The 23,018-nt window shown below is 37.1% G+C and overlaps 1 protein-coding gene across 1 annotated transcript in view; it reads right to left on the reverse strand.

Moving 5' to 3' along the window:
- Positions 1-230: 230 nt before the first annotated feature.
- LOC150080206 (protogenin-like) overlaps positions 231-23,018 on the reverse strand; it is a 393,090-nt gene continuing 370,302 nt past the window's right edge. Inside the window, exons 20-21 of the mRNA XM_090380644.1 lie at positions 15,984-16,115; positions 231-764 (exon numbers count right to left, since the gene is read on the reverse strand). Of these exons, the coding sequence (XP_090236770.1) occupies positions 231-764; positions 15,984-16,115 (666 nt within the window). The remainder of the gene's footprint in view (positions 765-15,983; positions 16,116-23,018) is intronic.

Below are 23,018 nucleotides of genomic sequence, written 5' to 3' on the forward strand. Positions count from 1 at the left end.
CCATAAAAATACCCGCTTCTGTCAAAAGAAATATGAAAAAATGAAAGAAAAAAAAAAAAAAATGAAAAATGAACAGGAAAAAATACAAAAGACCATGTAGATCCTCCAAAATCTGACTGTCACTGCACTGCTATTAGCAAGAGGAGGAACCACTACTAGTCATGTTGGCTGATAAAGAGGTTTATACAACAGAGTCAAAATGACAGATAATGTTGGTGAAAACTGTCTGTTTACAGAGGCAATATATTAAATGACTGGCTTGGGCCTGCAGAGGAGGATGCAGTTATACTGTCTGTAGGCAGTGACGATGTGTCTGGGTGCCGTAATTCTGGATTTGTATGCTCCTGAGGTTGTGCAAGAGAGATTTGTGTGGATGGCACATTAGTCTGAGAATGGTGATCACCATTTTCTTGCTGGCTGTAAGGCTGTGGCACTGATGCATCACTTTCAGACAATTCTAATAATGCAACATCAGTCTCTATTAAAAAAATGTCATGTTTCATAAAGTCGACAGCACTTGGTGAATCAGGCTCTTTTTCTTCTTCCTGTTCCTCCTCTTCCACTGCAAAATTTGAGATGTGGTCAGAAGAATTGGAAGTTTTTAGAGAACTTTCTGCTTGATTATCACCTGTATGATCTGGTAAAAGAGGTGGGAAATGACTGCCATTTCCCCCCCATCTTTCTTTAACTCTGCAGTCAGATGTTGTATAGCGGACACGGTTCTTTGGAACAGGAAGACAACCATCAACTTCTGCAGCTGAAAACTAAGCAAAAATATCAATTAGGGAAAAAAAAAAACATAATAATGACCTAATCTAAATTATATGCACCGAAACCTTATTAATCAATTTTTGCATAAGAATAATTTAATATATATATATAAAAAATTTTTGTAGAACGCTGGAAATACTAAGACTGAATATTTTTTCCCAATAAATTTACCCAAGTACTATGTACACTGCCAATTTGCATTTTATGCTATTTTAATTCTTAAGCTAATTTTTAATTTTGACAAAACACATCAATAACCATATAAATGTTTTTGTTCAATGTTTAATCCACCCCCCCTTTCCAAAACAAGTACTTCCTTGGATTTTATTTAAATATGCTATATCCCAATGATTGAATAACGAATAATATTAGCATTAATAGTGGCAAATGATACAAGAAAGCAACTCACACAGCATCAGCAAAAAAAAAAAAAAAATAAAATAAAATAAAAAAACACCTAGTAATAAATAATAAAATAAAAAAAACTAATAAAAAAAAAATTCTCATTTCACCTATCTATCCCCTCCAATAGTTTGCCTACTTCTCCCTTGAATTTATTCAACCTACCCACTTCCACAACAATGGATGGAAGCTTGCTCCAGCAATCAACCACCTGTTAGCTGAAGGCAAACCTCCACACATCTATTCTGCAACCCTTCATGTGCAGTCTGAGCAAGAAGAATCGAATCAACACCAAGTTTGCCCAAGCTATTCAAAACCTTAAACACCTCAATCAGGTCACCACATGGGTGCCTAGTCTTAAAATACAGCAATTTCCAGAACTGAAGCTTTTCTTGGGTAGCACCCCTTTGTTCCCCTCACATCTTGTTGCTCTTCTCCGTACCTGTTCCAGAAGCTCTACATCTTTCCTAAAATGAGGCCTCCAGACATGTATGCAGATGTGGCATGACTTTGCCTTATACAATGGATTAATCATCTCCCTGCTAGCAAAATTCCTGTATATCACTGACAAAACCCTGAGCTGTCCTGGCAACCTATCTACACTGCTCAGAGAACTTCATCTCAGACTGCATAATTATTCCCAGTTTCTTTTCATTTTTCACTACCCTGGGTGCAGTATTGCACAGTTGAAACATTGCTCAGGAATTACTGCTACCCACATGCTGTACCATCTGTCAATGATAAACCACATCTGTCAATGGTAAACTTTGGTGGCCATTTCTTAGCCCATCTGCCTAAATTTTCTAGATTGCATTGCAGCAGCATTCCTTCATTACTGCAGGAACTCCAGTAATGAAGGAATGATTCATTAGTGGATTTATTTCATTAAACTTCAGGTGCCACCTCTCAGCCCATCTGCTCAACTTTTCTAGATCCTGTTGCAGCAATGACACTAATGACAGTACAGTGCTGCAACAGGATCTAGAAAAGTTGAGCAGATGGACTGAGAGGTGGCAACTGAAGTTTGACATTGACAAATGTAAAGTACTGCATATGGGAAGCAGTAACCCCAGAGTAACGTATCAACTGTGTGGTTCTACACTGGCAGTGGTAGAGAATGAGAAGAACCTGGGGGTAATTGTGCAGGCAGATATGAAGTTTTATGAGCAGTGCAGATGGTCTGCACTGCTCATAAAACAAGAGTAGCTCATGGTGTCTTGTCAATGATATACAGGAATTTTTCTAGCAGGGATAAGAGGTGATTATCCCCTTGTATAAGGCAATGGTCAGCCCGCACCTTGAGTACTGTATACAGGTCTGGAGGCCTCATTTTAAGAAGGATGTAGAGCTGCTGGAATGAGTACAGAGAAGGGCAACAAGATTAGTGAATGGAACAAAAGGTTGCTCTTAAGTTTTGCAAATTACGGTGTTTGGAGACTAGGCACCTGCAAGGTGATCTGATTCAGGTATATAAAGCTTTGAATGGTTTGAGCATGCTCAATGCTGATGGGATTCTTCCACTTGCTCAGAATAATTGCCTGAGAGGGCATAAATTCAAATTGAGGAAAGACAGTTGTAGGATAGATGTGCAGAAGTTTGGTTTTAGCCAGCAGGTGGTTGATTGTGGGAACAAACTTTGATTTGTTGTTGTAGAAGTTGATAGCTTAAACAGATTCAAGGCAAAACTAGACAAACATTTGGAGCGAGTGGATGGGTGAAATGAGAAGATTTTTTTTTTTGGCTGATGCTATATAAGCTTGCTTTCTTGCATCATGTGCTTTTACTAATGCTAATGTCTGATTATCTATTTCATTACTAAATTCAGAAAAAATGGGCCCAACACCGAACCCTTGGTGCTTCCACTAATAACATCAGTCCCAAAGAGCAGTGTCCATTGATTGCCACTCTGTCTTCTCCAACTCAACCATCCCTTTATCTGTAGCAGTAATGTTGCCGCAATGTTACAATTTGTACAGCAGTCTTTTATGTGCAACAATATCAAAAGCTTTCCTGAAATAAAAGTATATATCAATATATTCCTTAATTAAATTCCTCCATAGGTAAAATTGTCATCTCAAGGCAACCAATATATCATCCTGTAAAACTAGTGCAACACTGCATCATCATTCTGTAATATTAAAGGGATGTTGCATCATAAAATTAACTAAATGACCAAATAACATACTAACTAGACAACTGAGAATGCTAATTTGTAATATTCTCTGCTGAATCCAAATTTAACCTCCAGATTGGATGGTAAAAGCTACATCAAAGATAATCACCCTGACTGTATTTAATGAACAGTATAGTTTTCACTGGGCTGGTTGGTTTGGGGATGCATAACAAGCAAAGGAGTGGACAGAATGCATTTTGTAAGTTGTACTGTTAATAATGACTACTACACAAATTTTAAAGGAGACTCTTCTGCCCATCATCAGAGATCTCTTTCACAGTACAGAAAATTGTTTTCTCTAACATAGCTCTGTACAGCTGCATTCACTGTTTTATCCTCTTATTTTTTTAAAGTCTTCTTCTTCCTCCTTTTTTTTTGAGAGGTTTTACTTCTTCCTTTTTTTTTTTTTTTTTTTTAAGTGAGGTTCATGCAAGACTGCAATATCTGATCCTTATCATGGCCAGGAACTAGTTCCGATTTGAACTCAACTAAACACTGCTGGAATGTAATGGGATAGAAAATCGCTGCTAAAAAGCCATCAAGCAAGAAACCATTATTCATCTCTAGTAAAACTATGAACTAAGCAGTGATTATATAATGAATCTGACATGATACTCCATGCCAAACAGGTGCAAAGCAATAATTCTTTGCACCTTTTTGGGGCTCCCCACCCTTTATTATTACACAATGTTAATTTCGACCACTGATCACAATGAAAAGTAATTCCCATGGCCTGCAGTATAGTTCTGTAATTATTTGCAAATAAATGTCTAAATCAGTGTTTCTCAACCTGTGTGTCACGAAAATTCAAATAAAAAAAATAATAATAATAAATCCAAGTTTTATAATAAAAATTAATTCAAACAAAAAATTAATTTATTTACGCTGTGCCGATCTGAGCACTTTCCAGTGGTATGTGACGTCACATTTTGATTCCGAGTACTAGTTATGTTCATCTATACTACACAAATAAGTGTATTATTAAATATACCAAACAGAAATAACTTCCCGTTTGTGAACATATGAGTATATGTAGTCTTTAGAAATGTGCCACAGCAACAAAATGGTTGAGAAACACTGGTCTAAACAGTTTTTCTTCAATTTATTTTTTTATCAATAAAATGCATAAGTGGTGTATAACAAATATGAGGCAACAGGGACAACTATTTTAAAGCTTATTTTTGGAGAAAATTTACAGTGATGCAATTTATGTGGCTGCTATGCATGCATCCTGGAATTGAAAAAAAAATAATAAAAATAACTCCACTAACAACACATATGGATGGTATAATTTAGACAGAACAATGCTGTGAATATTACTCAAATTAAACTCTCAGAGCATGTTCACAGAAATGAACTTGCTTCATTTCAGAAAGACATGCACGCAAAGAAAACGATTGGTGCTTTATTAATTAATTACCTCTCATCATAAATGAGAAATTTAAATGCTTGGTCTTTTGACACTATTACACCTTAGCTCTAACAAATTTGGTCATATCATGTCAGTTATCTTACCTGTATAATATTAATTAAGCAGTCTTCTTAACACATTCTCACCTATATATACACATGCTTTTCCCATTCACATGGGAGTATACACTAGAGAACACATAACTACACTGCCACACATCGTTATCAAACTTCTGTCATTCCAGAATTTCTTTTAATTGTCCAAAGAGGTGGAAATCTGAAGGGAACGTGTTTAGACTGAAGGAGGAGGATCTGGAAAATCCAAACCCAGTGTGGAGATAGCCTTAACCAATGGTATGGGACAGGGCATTGTTGTGAAGAAGAATGATGCAGGATTGTAGATTGTAAAATTAAGGGGAAAGGATCAATTTTAAGACATTTTCCTCCTAAATTCTACCCTCAGTGTGTTATGAGATCAGAATAATACTGGATATTTATTGTGACATCATGCAGAAAAAAAATATTCACAAGTTAATCTGCCAGAGTTCCCAAAGACCAAAATCATGACCTTACAAGCATACTTCTGTGTTTTGAAATTTTCTTGAGAATGGTAATGTCATTTCATACTTGCCTGTTTATTCCCTGGTGTGTATGTAATGGACCAATGTCACAATGTAGTTAAGAAATTACCCTTTCCACCTTTGTCTAAATGCTTAGAGAAATTCCCACCTCTACACTCTATAACTTTCTAAACAAATGCCAGCATCTTTGGAGAGTGTCATGTATTCATTTTTCAGCAATGAAGGAGGTTATGAATTAGCGATGACTAGTAAGCAAGTCGATTCAGTGACTTGCATCATACAGGTCAAAGACTGAATCAAGTTATCAAATTTCTAATGAACTAAGTCAATGGGCAAAGCCAGGGCTGACTAATCGTCTTTGCACCAATATCAAGAGCTGAAATACTGAAATGTTGTGGTGGCAGTTTCATAACAAGGGTAACTACAGCCAAGGTGTGTATTGGTATTGGTGTTTTTGGGCATAAGGGCAACTGGGCCAAAATGTGCTTATTCCTATGACATGTTTTTATATAAAAATTTGGTCCAATTTGTCATAATAGAAAATCATATATTTGTATCTGCTTAAGAAAGGTAAATAGTTCACTTAAATTTGCATTATTTCCAATAATATGGGCGAGTGATAGAGGCTCTTGCAGTCGTGACGGTGAAGGAAAGTATTTTTTCAGATATGGGAATAGTAATGTACAATGAGTGCATCAAGGAGGATGTCCCTCTTCCTGTCTGTTTTGCCTGAAGCTAGATTTCCACAGTGCTGGTTCCTTTTTGATTTCGAGCAATTTATTATTTGTTTGTGACCTCCAGATTTCAGACCACTGAAAAGTATAGATTTTTTAATGCGCTTCAAATAATCTATACACTGGTGTTCAAAGAAAGTGCATCACCCCTTAAAATTGTAATTGTCATCCGGAATAACATAAGTATATGGAAATATTTCTTACAGATTGCATAAGATAAGATTGACATGCATAGGTGATGATCTAATACATCAGCTGTTACTTTCAGCTATATAAGCACACTCTGCAAGAATTGCAGTCCTTCCTTGCTTGTGTCAGGATATGGAGTTATGTGCAGTTGACCCAACGATAAAAGAGTGTTATTGTTGCTTTATGTGAGGAAGTATGTTCTTCCCATCACATTGCTTATAGACTTACTTGTAATCAGTTGACAATGAGTAGATTTCTTTCCAAACTCAAGAATACTGGTTCTGCTGATAGGAAAAAAGGAACCGGACGCAAACAAGTCTCTATGCCTAAACAGGACTCGTTTTGAAGTGCTTGTGCCTTAAAAACCATAAAGCTTCTTCGTCTGAGCTGAAAAGAGAATGAGAAGAACATACAGGAGTGGTAGCAAGTGCAGTAACAGTCAGAGGATGCCTCTTCAAAAATGGAATTGTAGATCGTCGTCCTAAGAAGAAACCCCCCCCCCCACACACACACAAAAAATGAAAAAGGCCTGATTAATTTGGTGTAAGGAGCATGTCAAATGGAACCCCAAGCAGGGGAAGTCAGTTATTTTCTTGGATGAGAAGAAATTCAACCTAGATGGCTCTGATGGGAGACAAATGATTTGCATAGACGTGGTGAAGAATACCATCCAGACTGTATGGTGTCTACAGTGAAATTCCCTACCAGTCAAATGATACGGGGGTGCATTTCGTATCATGGAGTAGGTCACCTGCAGTTTATAAAAGGTTCTGTAAATGCCAATGCATACCTGGCTATATTGGAAGGCAAATTGCTGCCAATCATTACAGACCATTTCAACCTGCCAAGTAACTGCCTCTTTCAGGACGACTCTGCTCCTTGTCATCGGGAGAAAAGTGAAAGTAGGCACTTATGTAGTTACTTTATCTTCATTTCTGCATTAGAGGTTCGACAGTAATGTGATTACTTTTGTTACTGGTGAAAAAATGGTTGGAAGAATGGTCCATTACAACTCTTAGCTGGTCAGGAAACAGCCCGGACCCAAATCCTATAGAAAACTGTTGGCATTGTGTGGAATCTGCAGTTGCCAGAAAGAAACCAAAGATCCTTTATGAACTTCAGGAAGCCATAATTCGTGTTTGGAACCACAAACTATCAGTTGATTATCTTCATAAATTGATCTTGTCAATGCCTCGATGGTGTGCTGCTGTCACCAGGGCCAGAGGCAGTTCAACTAAATATTAGTTTGCACCTGGTGAAATTTTCATTTTGTTTTCCATTTAGAATGCTAAACTGAAGCAAATTGAGAGCTTCTGATAACATTTCAGCCATAATTGTCGTGTTTACCAAAACTGTTGTATAAAGGTTGCAAATGATCATTTTGGAATATTTTGAGAGCATCTGTCAAATATTACTTAGCTTTTCCTTAAATATTAATAAATATCTTTTGTTTATACTTATATTTGTGATGCTAGTCATTAATGTAACATACCATTGCAAAAAAGGGTTAGAAATGTGGAAATTCCTAGGTGATGCTCTTTCTTTGAACACCAGTGTATATGGTACTTGGTAATGTGATGGTATTGTACTGGTTGATTGTCTGGCTGCCTGATCTACTTTCTCATTACCTGTGATACCAGAATGCCCTGGGATCCAGCAAAATATCAATGCATGATTTTTACTTCGTAGGTGGTTTAAGCAGGAAAAAATCTGTTTTATGATGGGATGCGATATTGAAAATTTATTGTCTAATGCAGACACTGCACTCAATGAAATCTGTGTATATTATACTGCTAGTATTGTGGAAAGTGTTTATATTCTCTAGATCTAATTTTATTGCATATAATTCTGCAGTGTAACTGCTACATTCAACTGGTAGTGATATGGAAACTGTAAAAGAGGACAAGCCAGCCACCACACCAACAGCAGTCTGTTTTTGAACCATTTGTATATATTATACAACATCGAGCATTGTTCAGGGCATGGCCTTTATGTAGTTGTTTAATACTTTCATCTGCCACGGATTTCTATCCCTATTGCTGAAAATAGGTATCACAATGAGGGAGCGATACAGACCAGGGTGGATCAGGTACATCATTCTCTTGAAGCATATTATCAAAATTTATGTCTCAGGCGTGTATCAATTCTTTTAATTGAATACCAGTGGGTCTATTTTCAGTAACTTTGCTGTTGTAGAACTTGAACCAATCGGGGTTGAGAAGCAATGGTCGAACAGAATGGGCTGGAAGGCTTTGAATTTTGGCGGTATAAGGAGCAGCATTTTCCTTCTAAGATGAAGTGGAGGTTCATAATGCCTCTACATACAGACTCTGGACAGGGAATGTTCTAAAGGGTCCTAGGAAGTACGAAGGGCACTGTGTTGGATGGTGTTCAGGCCAGTTAGTGCACTTTTCCTAGCCAAGTCATAGACAACAGCTCCATAATCTAAGCGAGACCTGATAAAAGCACGGTACAGGTGTAGAAGAGAGTATCTATCGGCACCCCATTTCATGGCAGAAATGGACTGAAGAATATTTAGTTTCTTTAAACAAACAGTTTGGAGATATGTTACGTGAGAAACAAAGTTAAGTTTGGTATCCAACATTAAACCTAGGAAACAAAGATTACTAGTGAGAGATATCATGTGGTTCTTTAGCCAAAGTTCCACTTCTGGATTCAGCTTGCGTTTTTTGCGGAAGTGAATTGCAACTGTTTTTTGTTCTGACATATGATATCCATTCTGCTGTGGCACTTCCGTAGCCAGGTGGGTAGGAGCAGCAGTGCATAGCACACGCTTCTTGATTAGACCGGGGTTCGAACATGTGACCACCAAATACAAAGGATGGGAAAGGTCAGGGAATGACCATCACATATTCCCAGAGCAATATGGCCTTAGTTACTAATGCTCCTAAAAACCAAAACAACAAGAACATTTTGCTGTGTCCATATTTCAAGCTTATTTATGGAGAGTTGTAGCTGCCTATCAATAGTATGAATATTTTTTAAACAGCAAGATAGAGTGAGATCATCGGCGTACATGTATAATTCGGCAGTATTGGGTTATAGTGTTCAGCCTAAGTAAAAAAACAAGAGTAGCCAAGTACTGACCCTTGTGGGACACCTTCTTGGTTTATTTGTTATTTGGTTTTTAGGAGCATTAGCAACTAAAGCCATATTGATCCGGGGATATGCAGTGGTCATTCCATGACCTTTCCACATCCTACGTATTTGGTGGTCACGGGCTCAAACCCCAGTCTAATCAAGAAGCATGTGCTATGCACTGCTGCTCCTGCCCACCTACAGTGACTGTCACAGACATTCTCTCAGATGTGAGAGATAAGCTGTGCTTGCTACCTGAGAATCTAAAATGCTAATGAACTGATATTAGGGTGACACTCAAGTCAAGTGGACCTAACTTCGGCGAAGTCCGGATGGTCTGTAACAGCCAAATCCTCTGCTTACACCTTCACAATGGTGAGACTGTTAGTAATCCTAGGTATAACCCCCATGTGGAAGCACACTGTGGGTGACCACCTAGGTATGAACCAACATCAGCAGGGGTCGAGCGTGTTGCCCACACCACATGGAGGAATGCCACCCCCCCACCTCTGTGTTACCATTCAATACTAGGTGGTAGATGACTCTCATCAACTTGTGAAATACCACCACTTTGCTTATTGGAGGCTTGAAGTGGTGGAACCCATGTTTAGTTACCAGAGCAAAGTTCCGGGCAACCTTGCCCCATCTCTTCCATCATGCAGTATGATTGATGTCCTTTGAGGTTATGATGAACACCGGGGCGAGATCCAACTTCCTTACATTTCGAGGGTACAGCACTAAAACGATGTTGGCAGGCTGGCCGCTAGTTAGTACACCAGACCAAACCTATTGGTAACTCTCTAGGAGGCTTCTGGATCAGCTAGTGTGTAATCTTGCTGCCTCTACTTTGCCAGCTAGTGACTGGAGGGAATCCGAGAAGTGTGTATGCAGGGAGTATTGTCGAGGCCATGTTATGTTTAAGATCTGAGTATATTCTTACCATGTATTTGCCATATCCAAAAATTTCATTACTTCATACAGCATGTACCCCCCCCCCCCACATACTTTATCTTACTACTGAATACACCATGATTTGTCAAACTAATAGAGCAAGCTTATCAAAGAAAAGATCTAAACCTCCTAAGCACTTCCTAATTCATTTCACAAATATACGTGGTCTCAATTCTAATCTTAACGATGTCCATTTCCACTTGCAGTCTGCCAAACTCCATGTACTTTTCTGACAGAATCTCAGTTATCGGTTGATTCAACTACTGCTCATCTCAGATGCCCAAATTATTCGCTGTACGATTCGTTTCGCCTCAAAGGTGGTACTAATGCATATGTCTAGTCCGATATTCCTCGTCAGAGACTTGGCAATTTGGAATCTCCTCTCTTTGATCTTCTCTGGCTTAAAATCTCTCTGCCTCATTGTGTCAAATTCATCTGTTGTGTCTACCGGTCTCCCAACTCCACTAATCACTTGGAGCTCTTTGACTTCCTCTCTTCGCAACTTGACTTTCTCCAGTACAACTTTCCTAACAGTGAGGCAATTTTCCTTGATGATTTTAATGTTCACAACTCCAGCTGGCTCCCGTTTTCTAGTCACACCGACCCAGCAGGTCGAGATGCTGAGGCTTTTGCAATTACTAATGACCTTGCACAGATTGTTCATTTAACTACCAGAATACTGGACAATCCCAACTACACAGCCAACACACTTGCTCTTTTTCTCACAAACAACCCTTCTAAGTATAAAATCGAACTGAGTGGTCCATTAGGCACCTCAGATCACAACTTGGTGATTGTCTCTTCTCCAATGGAGCCTTTATCTCATGGCTATTCCCAACCTCATGTTGTTTGGCATTACAAGAACGCAGAATGGGTTGACCTGCGAGATTTCTTTTCCTTGGTCGGATTACTGTTTCAAAACTCCCAATGTCAACGTTTGCTCAGATAATGTCAGTGAAATTATTCTTGCAGGAATGGAATCCTTTATTCCACACACCACCTTAAAATCTCATCCTTTATCTAAACCTTGGTTTTCCGATAAATGTGCTAAGGCTGTTCAAGAAAAGAATGCTGCATACTGTAATTGGCTTGTTTCCAATTCGGCAGTTTCATTTTCTGCATACACCAGAGCTTGCAACAATTGTAAATCAGTTATCAATCGGTGCAAACTAGATTTTGAACAGGCTAAGAGTAGAAAACTTACTTCTTGCCCTAATGGTAGCAGATCATTCTGGTCTCTTGCCAAAGCTACTGGCCACATCTTTTGCCCACCTCTATCAAAACCAGATGGTTTTATTGTAACTTCAGCCAAGAATAAAGCTCTTGGTAAAACACCTCCCACCATTTCCAGCATGCTCCATTCAATGTCTCCTGTGGTCTTCCGACAAAAGGATGTCGGAAGGATTTTGACCAATCTTGATGCTAATAAAGCTACAAGTCCTGATGGTATTTCTCCACTTGTTCTCAAAACTTGCAATTCTGAACTTACTCCTGTTCTTTGCAACCTTTTTTCACTTTTTTATTCTACTTGGAAATTTGCTCATATCCTGCCAGTTCCAAAAAAGGTTGACAAATCCCCCCCATCCAATTATCATCCCATTGCAATTACTTCTATTCTTTCTAAAGTAATGGAGAAGTCAGCTAACCACCAACTCTTAAACTATCTAGAAACCTTCTGTCTGATCAATGATCACCAGTATGGATTCCGTCAGTGTCAATCCTCTGGTGATATTCTGGCTTATGTTACCCATTTATGGACAAATTCAATGGAAAAATTCAGCGAAACACAAAACAGTTCCTCTTGACATCTCAAAGGCTTTCGATCATGTTTGGAATAAAGGTCTTCTAAATAATAAGCTTCTATCCTATGGATTTCCAACTGTTTTTTGTAATTGGTTATTCAGTTTTCTCTCTGACCGCTCACTGAGGGTGAGGGTAGATGGCTCTCTCTCTATCTTCTAACTTCTTCACAAATGCTGGTGTCTCTGAAGGTTCAATTATTTCCCCCCCACTCTTTTCCTCTTGTATATTAATGACCTTCTTCCATTGACAAGAAATCCTGTCCATAGTTTTGCTGATGATAGCACATTGAATTCACTTTCAGTATGAGAAACCTCGCCCTGCTCAATCAGCTTCCACTGCTCGAATATCTGCTACCAATTCCTTAAATGCCGATCTCCAGGTAATTCTCCAGTGGGGCAAAGACAACTTAGTTGATTTCAATTCTAAAATTCAGTCCTGTCTTATTTCTTGCAAAAAGGATTCTTCTGCACCTATGCTTATCTTTAGTGATGATTTGATTTCCAGGTAAAATGATATATCCCTTTTGGGGATTACCCTGACTTCTAATTTCTCTTGGCACAAGCACATTAAAAATATTGCTTCCTCTGCATCTAAAACTTGATTTTCTCTTTCGCTCTCAGAGTTACCGTATTTCCCCATGTATAAGATGCACTTTAATTTTGGGGCCCGAAATTTGAAAAAAAAAAAAAAAAAAAAAAAAAAATCTATTACATAAAGTTATTGAACTCAAGTTTTATTCATCATAAAATTCATACAACTCATCACTGTCAAAACTCCCATCCATTAGCTTTTCCTCATCTGTGTCTGATGACGAATCACTGTCTTCATATATTGCCTCGTCCTCAGTTCCATCTATGGCATTTGAAATGCCACACTTCTTAAATGACTTCACAACGATCTCAATCTTGATATTATCCCAAGATCTTTTCACCCAGGTACAAACTTTTCCTATAGTTGGTTTCTTCACTCTTCCTGCTGGTGTCAAATTGTCCCCAGAAGACTTCATCCATTGGTTCCATTCGTCTCTCATGTCAGCTTTGAAGGGTTTGTTAATGCTGACATCAAGTGGTTGGAGCTGGGATGTCAAGGTACGACGGCAATTTTTGTTTTTTGCTCTGCAGCAATCTTCTTTGTATTTTTTGTTATGTGTGCCCTGAACTGATCAAGCACCAATAGGGCAGGTTTGTGTAAGAGCCCACCTTGTCTCCTGCTCCAAACTTTCTTAAACCAGATCTTCATCACATCCTGATCCATCCAACCCTTGTCATGAACGTGGACAATCACTCCTCGAGGAATGTCTTCTTTTGACATTGTTTTGCGTTTGAAAATCAGCATAGGAGGCAGCTTGGTTCCGTCGGCACAACAACCTAGAACAACTGTATAATGGCTCTTCATGTCCACTTGTCTCCACAGTTATAGTTTTCACCCCCTTCTTATCAACAGTTCTGTTACTTGGGACATCAAATTGAAGGGGGACTTGTCCATATTTGCAATCTGTCCCAACTCAAACTGATGTGTCTTCCGACATTGAATGACAAAACGATGACATTCAAGGACCTTCTGCTCATAGCTTTCAGGCATCTTTTGGGCAAGTCTGGTGCGTGTACACATGCTTAGCCCATTCCGTTTCATGAACCTGAAGCACCAATTGTGTCCTCCTTTGAAATCACTAACTTCTTTTTCATCAGCAATTCTTCTTGCCTCATGCTGAACCATCTTTGTGGACACAGGAATTCCAATTGCCCTTTGCTCCTCAATCTATATCTTCAATTCCCCCTCTAAATTAGGCCATTTTGCTGACTTGCCCTTAATGGCCTTCTTCTGCCATGGCATTTTCAGTAGGGTTTCTTCTTCCCGTAGCCAGTCTTGGATGTTTTCTCAGTTGGAGGAGGACCAAATTTAAGTTCAGCAGCACGATTTCCATTCACTTTTAACTTGAATTCAGTACTGTACAAAAATCTTTTCTGAGCCATTTCTGGGCAGAACGTGGCAAAACGTAACCTAATATACCAGTACCAAGTGCGAAACAATGAGCGCAAAGAAAACAAGCGCGAAATGCAAGTAAAAAAAATGTACGACCACTGTATAAGATGCACCCAGTGTTTAGACCCCAAATTTTTAGAAAAAAGGTGCTCTTATACATAGGGAAATACGGTACTTTTCTTCCAAACAGCTGTTCTCTCTGTACAAATCGCAAATCCGCCCTACCATGGAATATTGTTTCCACATCTGGAGCGGTGCCCCCCAAACCTCTCTCAGGCTTCTAGATTCCATTCAGAAGAGGGCAATTAGGTTAATTAATGACTCATCTCTAATAGAGTCTCTCTACTCTCTGTCTCATAGACATACTGTTTCTGCTTCATGCCTTTTCTACAGATACTTCCACAGGCACTGTTCTTCTGATTTGGCTTCTATAATTCCCGCTCTCACTTTCAAAACAGTCCGAACATGTGCTGCCACCAGCCAACATCCATTTACTGTCCGACTTCAAACTCACAAAACCAACTTTTCATTTTGCTCGTTTATTCATTCCACTGCCGTTTTCTGGAACAATCTTCCTTCATACATATTTCCTGAAAATTACAGTCTATAGAAGTTTAAGTCTAATGTCAACAAATATCTTCTTTCATCTTCTCAACCTCCAACCCAAGCACGGTACTAAGTATTATAGGTTCTAATACATCTCGTGTTTGGGATTTTCATAAAAAAAAAAAAAAAAGGGAAAAGTGACTAAAACTCAAGGTATTAAGATTTTTCAGATGATTTTCAATTCAAATAAATGTGCTTTGACTGCCGAAGACAATTGTGGTTAGTGGTTTAATACTCATTTTGTACCTGAGGTAAGGTATCACTTCAGAGTTGAGTTGCCTGAAAATAAAATGCTACTGTTGTTGGATACCTGTTCTACTCAAAATCCAAAAGAAACACATCAAGGAGTGGATCAATACATAATTCATTTTAAATGTCATTATCAAAGTGAATTTATGAGAAAAATCTAAAACTTTTGAGGATCCATTCAGCTGTGAACAGTAAAAAAAAAAAAAAAATCCCTTTGAAGGATGTAGTGCAGTGCATTTCATGTGGATGGGATAAGATAAAAACCACAGTTTTAGAATGGTTGTTATTATTATTTGATTTTTTTAGGAGCATTAGCAACTAAGGCCATATTGCTCGGGAATATGCGGTGGTTATTCTCTGACCTTTCCGCATCCTTCGTGTTTGATGGTGACGGGCTCGAACCCCAGTCTAATCAAGAAGCGTGTGCTATGCACTGCTGCTCCTTCCCACCTGGCTATGGAGGGGCCTTTTAGAATGGTATTAGCATAATATTTTGCCAGAATTAAAATTTAACGAGGATTCCAGATACTGAAAGTGGGTTTCTTGCAGTGGCACGTTATCCTATAGGCAAAATTTGGATTTCATGCATCTAAAGAGTGATTTTAAAGTGATTTTGTGCATTATGTGATGGGACTGAATGTGATAAAAACGTTTATTAAACTTCAGTGGACTGTGAAACCACTGATGCTGTTAAAGGTCTTACAATCATTGATGCTGTTATACAACAAAACTATTACTATGTCAGAAGCTATTTCATCTTGTGAAAATCTAAAAAAATTTCATGACACAAAGGGCATTCACTACAGAGCAGGAAATACTCCAGATGTACAGGCTAAAAGAGAAATTATAAAAGGAAAGGCACAGCAAGGGCAAACAAAAGATGACAATGTTGGATTTTTTTCAAAAGAGCCGTTGCATAATCCTCTTTTTCAATTTCTGTTACATCAAATCCTGACATGGTTTGGGGGGGGGGGGGTGAGGAGAGAGAATTATCATAAATTACAGTTCTATTTCAAACATTCTGAAAATTACCTGAGGATTTTCTGTAATGTGTATATTAAACTTCTGAGTGTTACCATTACCAGTCGGCATATGTCCATTTACTACTGTGTTATGTTTAAATCCATTAGCATGGCCATTACAATACACAGGAGGATAACCACCCTGGAAGGGGAGGAAAAAACAAGTTAAACATCAAAAAGCATTAGGAAAAAAAAAAAAAAAAAAAGATATGCTGACTTTATAAAAATAATTAAATACTGCTATAGATGCTAATAGTAGCACCACTTTATAACAGAAATACCTTCATTATTATTATGGACTTTATTTACAGAGAGCTTAGAGAATACATAGCTACTTGAAACGAATGCGCTCAGTTCTATGAAGGAAGGAAGAAACAAAATCTCTAAAATTACAACATAAGAGCAACAAACTGCATGGCTATAGGAGAGAGAGAAACATTGCAGCTACTTAAAAGCAACAGTCACTTTTGCCAGAAGATGACGGGTCTTCAAATCAAAGAGAGATTTTGTCCAAAGCAGTATTAAAGTTATTTCTGCTATAATATGGCATCAGTGTTAATATCATCAAAATGTCCAAAACTAAAGCTATATATTTCTTTTAAAGGAAATCTTTGAGTTGCATTATGCAAAAGTAAGAGATAATTAAAATTAAATTAAATTAAAACACTTCTTCCTGCAAATTCCAAGTAAGTACAGTAAACCCCTGCTATTCGCGGTATCTGTATTTGCGGTTTTGCGTATTTGCAGTCGCTGATTTAATATAAAATTAAGCCTAAAAAAATGTGAATTTTAAAGTGCCTTGAACATTTACCGCCATAAAAAAAAAAAAAAAGTAGCTAAAATTATCTTTCCCAGTCAAAACAGTACTCAGTGGGTGGGGGGAGAGGGGTGACGAAATCGCGAGCGTGGATGTTTCTCGCTAATCCTTGTTCAGTATGTGTTATGCACTTGTCATGGAAGGTTTCCCGTTTACTTTTAATTTATATGCTTATAAACTGAATAAATTTATCAATTTATAAATTGATATAAATTGATAAATTTTGTAAGCATATCAATTTATAAATTGATATGTTTACAAAAGTGATAAATATACCGTTTTGCAGCGTAAAACAGACTTTATTGTGGACAAGTTCTTTCTAACCCGTAGAAAAATATGGCTACGAATAACAAGGGAAATGTGAAAAGATCAAAGTAGGCGATGACATTAGCGAATAAAATTGGGTTATTAGACAAAATTTCTAATGGTGAAAGTGTCTCCTCAGTGGCAAAACATTATAAAATCAATGAGTCAACGGTACGATCAATCAAGAAATCGGAAGAAAAAAATCCGCCGTAGTGTCCATGAAAACGCGCTAATGGCTTCAAACATTTGCTCTGTAACTCGTGATGTTAAATTAGAAAAAATGGCAAAAGCTTTAAATCTGTGGAAAGAAGACCGAACTCAAAATAAAATTCCGTTAAATTCACTCATCATTCGTGAAAAGGCAAAACTCCTTTATCAATACTTTAAGCGAAACTGGTGATAGCACTGGTGGGATAAATTTTTTAGCTAGCAAAGGCGCTGGTTTGAAATTTCTAATAAATATTACATTTAATATTAAATTGTTTCTTATTTTCATTTCGATGCCATATGCTTGCATTTCACTATGCACTGTCTATGTACATAGTCAAAATTTTAGACTAGTTTTTCTTATATATTTCATACTTTGGAACGGAATCCCTTTATTACTATGGGAGCCATAACTCAGTATTCATGTTTTCGGTATTCGCGGCATTTCTCAGGAACGTAACCCCCGCGAATAGCGGAGTTTACTATATATTATCAATTAAATTTTATTGATTTCAAACAAAGATGTACACAGAGTAAAATCAGCTAATATTTTAGTGTATCTTTAGTGATTCCTTTCTTCACTATGTACTGAAGGAATCATAAAGGATCAAAATCTAAAATGTTTGAGTCTATAATCTGTGCTTGTCAAGTTTAGAGAGTGTATTTTAATCTGTTATGTACTGAGTTAAATTTTATTAAAAGGTTTTCGATGATACTTTTGTTGCTAATTAGTAAGACATTGTAATACTCTAAACGCTTAAGTCTTCCAGGAGGGAAGGCTAAAGTATTTGGTTTTGTACTGCAGCTAAATAAATCTCAGAAAGGGGAGTCAAATACCTAATCCCATGGGGAGTCTATAAATTTTCTCAAATGTTTCATTTTGAAACTGGAAATGTCTTGCTTTAATTAATATAGAAACTAGTTCCAAGATGCTATTAATGTTCAGGGTAGTATGACTTGAAAGTGTATTGTCTATTGTTAATAGTTTGTATAATTTTTGTAATGTGTAATCTATGTTCATGTTGGTGTAAAGGGAAACAACGTCATCTAGTATGTCGTTATCCGACATCAAAACAGTGTTTATGCATTCAAATGCTTGGTATCCTAAATTCTGCAAATTTCATTAAAGATGATATAATCTTAACCAAGAACAATGGGTAGTAAAGGATATTCTATTTTATGTAATTTTACAATGCCAAACATATGCGGTAATATGTTATTTCGAATAACAATGTTTTGTAGTGTATGCAAGTTTATCTATTTATTCGCTCTGAGTCTCCTCAGGAAACTGCGAACTTCTGTATGTGTTGTCTAAAATTACGATGGTGTCTCGGCCTTTTGGACAACTATGCCTGTGTTCTTCCGGAGTTTATGCAAATCTGTTGTTTGTTTGTGTTATATTGTGCTGTTAAGCATGATTTAATGATAGCATTTGTCTTGTGCATTATCCGTTGTTTGTCACGGTGGTTATCTCATTTTATTTGCAACTTGACTATGCTGACTTATAGGATATTGGTTGTTGCTAACAGTGAAATTAAAACCATACTCGATACCGGATAACTCTGCAGAAGAAATCATTTTTGACGACAGATTAATGATTGATGATGTGTGACAGGTGTGGGGTTTATGTGTAAGGACGTTTCATTTCCTAGCATGTCTACCAATTACTGTGTGTTGTGCACCATTAATATGCGTGTTGCTAAAATTCATAAACCCAGACCATGCTTGGACTGGCATTTTCCTTTTAAGACAGAACCTAGTGTAATGTGTTAGCTGCAAAAATCTATATTTGTCACGGAATCTATTCCCTAGTTCACGTCTAATAATTGCAACCGAAGTTTGATGAATAATATATGGATATTTTTTACATGTATCTCTTGTACAAACACAAGCGAAATTTGTTATCACGTTGTTAGCAAGACATTTTAGTATACTCACGTTTCGTATTAGTTATGTCAGCATCCATCTGGGAAAATTGAATGAATATTGAAAAGCATTGGTGAAACGGCTGAGGTATTATAATTATCATTAAAATATTGGGGTAATATGATAAATAAGAATTTATAATAAATCTTAAATTACCATTTTTGACTGCTCAATTCAATATTCTAGCAAAGGCTTATTTTTCCGGTACTTACCTCATTTATCCATATGTCAAATTACATTGCAGTTTAGAAGGTAAAAGAAGTTAGAAACATAAATTGATTAAAAATAGAAAATTCAAAAACAGTAACTTTGAGACTAAGTCCTTAGGCTTAAAGTCAGACAATATCTTGTACAGCTAATCCATGACACACTAGCGTATGCACAAACAACATCAATGATCCTCGTAACAATAACACTTGCAGAAATTACACACAAGCCACTCGTGTTACATTCCTTACCATAACCAATTTACCAGACAACTTTGTAAAGTATTTGCAAGCACGGATATCAAATTAATATTCTTTTCCTACAATAAGTTGAGAGCCTTTTTCAATAAATATAAAGATACATATATACAGACACTCCCTGACTTACGTAAGGGTTGCATTCCAAAGAACTCTACATAAGTCGGAATTTCCCTAAATGTTTATGCAGTACTCGCAACTATGCATGCTGAATTTGATTGAAGCAAAAAACAAATGTTCAGCGAACATGTAAATAGAGTTATTCAGTTTTTTATCTCATGTGCAGGAAAAATTACAAAAAGAGAGAGGAGATGGACATAAACGTCAATAAGTTTTACCTTTCGAGCATCGTTGCCAAAATAACTCTCCCTCCAGCTGATAAGTATACCACTGCAGAAGTTGAGGGCTGTGGAGATTTAGAAGGGTTTTTTCCCCCAACACATCACAAAATTTCTCTACAGCTGCACAATCGTCACTGACAACTTCACTGCATACTTTAATGTTGTGGAAGCTAGAGCGATGCTTGAACCTATTAAACCACCCTTTGCTTGCCATGAACTTGGTTTGGAGTTTGCCGTACTGTAGTTTATATAAGAGGAAAAGAGTGCGGGAAAGAACTGAACGTTGAGGAACACTCGCTTCTGAATCTGATTTTCTATCCATATTACCTTTTCCACCTTCGATATAGCACCTGAATGCTGTTTTGTGATCACTGTTGAACTTAAATGTGTTGATACTTTAACATGTTCTTTTATATGATCACTGTCCTTTAAAATAGCATTCACTGTTGAAGCAGTGAGACAAAATTCCGGTGCAATAGATGACAAGCTTTGTCCTGTTTTGTATTTCTTAATCATTTTCATCTTCATTTCTAAATCAATTTTGTTTGGTTTCCTAACACTTCCACCACTTGCACTTTCCGTTGATTGCTTTCCCTTCACCATTGCAATAAGTGAATAGCAATGAAGAGAAGATTCTGAAAATTTATTTATATTTTTTATATGATTGAAGATTTCAGTGAAGGGGGGAAACACATTTCACCACAATAACATAAAAATCCAAATAATTCCAGTTATCAGGATCATCCAGCACATCTAATTATAAATGCGTTTACCACCTGTTTATAATTAGACGCACTAACAGAAAAGCTCAATAAACCGGAAAGTACAAATTGTTTTATTGTAGTGAGAAAAATATCACAAAAGCATTCAAAATTGATTCTTATAACGATGAAAATGACCTTTTAGAGAGATAAATAGCTTAGTTATTTAGCAAAAATTTTAGCTTCCAAGATCTTGGAACGAATTACCAAAAAAACACACACCCCAATGTGCTGTGCTATTGGGTTCACATTATAATATTTTCACAATACCTCCATGTATTCTTAAGAATGCAAAATACGTTTCCATGATTTTTTAAAGTTTGCACTAGCCGGAAAAAATTTACGTAAAGTCGAATTGCCTGAATATCAAACACAGGACATCAACAACATAGCAAATCTTATTAAATGTCAATCAGGTTGTGACACTTGCTATATAATCCACAAAAACAAAATACGATTCAACAAAAACAGCGAACAAACGTGTGTATTACCAGCACAATAGGTTTAGGACAAATCAATCAAGTACTGAGCTTATACAATATGTATTGGCTCATAATTCCTCAGTTGATTCCACTATTACCATAATCAAATTAAAGTCCAATTATAAATTACTGTTATAAGAAACACTAGCAATAGTGGTTCTGCCATAACACTTCGTTTGAAATACTGAATGCAAAATCGGCGATCAATCTCTCTCCAATATGGAGTCTCAGCCACATTACATTCGCACATGTCTGAGCGAAAGCATCATGGGAATTATTGAACTCTTTTTAAACTCCATCTCTACTCGTATCTCTAGCCAACAGATTATGAATGTCCTCGAAAGTCTATTGTTTAAATCAGCAGTTCCCAACCGGTCGTTCACACTAATTCTGTAATGGTGTCTGCTTAAATTTACATAGGTATATTATTCTAAACTACAAAATATAACTAATAATAAACAATAAAGTAAAATGAAAAGAAAAGAATTTCCAAAGAAAGAAATCACATCTCCCACAATTCCTTATAATTAGTTTACTATCTTATAGTATATCATGTTAAATAAATATGTTTACGATACTAAATTTTTTTTTCATTCTCAAGGACCATTGTTATATATAGGTACTTTTTTTTTTCGGACCTATAGTACTTATTAACCATGCACGGGGTTGAAAAGATGAAAGAAGATACTTGACATTAGACTTGAACTTCTGTAGACTGTAATTTTCAGGAAATACGTTTGAAGGTTGTTCCAGAAAAGAGAATTTTAATGAATAAATGAGGAAGAAGAAAAATTGGTTCTGTGAGTTTGAACCAGTAAAAGGATGTTCACTGGTTGCAGCATGTGTCCGAACTGGTTTGAAAAAGAGAGCGGGGAATTATAGAAACCAATTCAGAAGAATAGTGCCCAGAAGTGTCTTATAGAAAAGGCATGCAGTAGAAACAGAAAGTCTATGAGACAGAAAGTGGAGAGATTCTGTTAGAGATGAGACATTAATTAACCTAATTGCCCTCTTTTGAATGGAATCTAGAAGCCTTAGAATGGTTTTGGGGAGTACCGCCCCAGATGTGGGAACAATATTCCATGGTAGGCCGGATTTGCGATTTCTACAAGGTCAACAACTGTTTGGGATAAAAGTAATGCCAAGAGCAAAAGAGAAAACCAAGTTGTTTAGATGCAGAGGAAGCAATATTTTTAATGTGCTTTACGCCAAGAGAGAGATTAGAAGTCAGGGTAATCCTCAAGATCTTGCCTAGAGATCGAAGCATAATCGAAGATAAGCATATGAGCAGAAGATCTTTTCTGCGAGATATAATATAGGACTGAATTTAAAAGGATTGAAATTAAGTTATCTTTGACCCAATTGAGAATTACCTAGAGATCAGCATTTAAAGATTTAGTGGATACTCGAGCAGTTGAAGCTGTTTGAGCAGGGCAAGGTTTCTCAAAATGGAAAGTTGAATGCAATGTGCTATCATTGGCAAAACTATGGATAGGATTTCCCATCAATGGAAGAAGGCCATTAATATACAAGAGGAAAAGAGTGCGGGAAAGAACTGAACGTTGAGGAACACCAGCATTAGTGGAGAAGTCAGAAGACAGAGAGCAGTCTACGATCACCCACAGTGAGCGGTTAGACAGAAAATTGGATACCCTATTACAAAGAACAGCTGGAAAACCATAGGATAGAAGCTTATTATTTAGAAGACCTTTATGCCACACAAGATCAAAAGCCTTCGATA

This window comes from Mastigoproctus giganteus, chromosome 9 (genome assembly GCF_048544385.1).
Source record: "Mastigoproctus giganteus isolate SK-2022 chromosome 9, ASM4854438v1, whole genome shotgun sequence".
Classification (NCBI taxonomy): Eukaryota; Metazoa; Arthropoda; class Arachnida; order Uropygi; family Thelyphonidae; genus Mastigoproctus; species Mastigoproctus giganteus.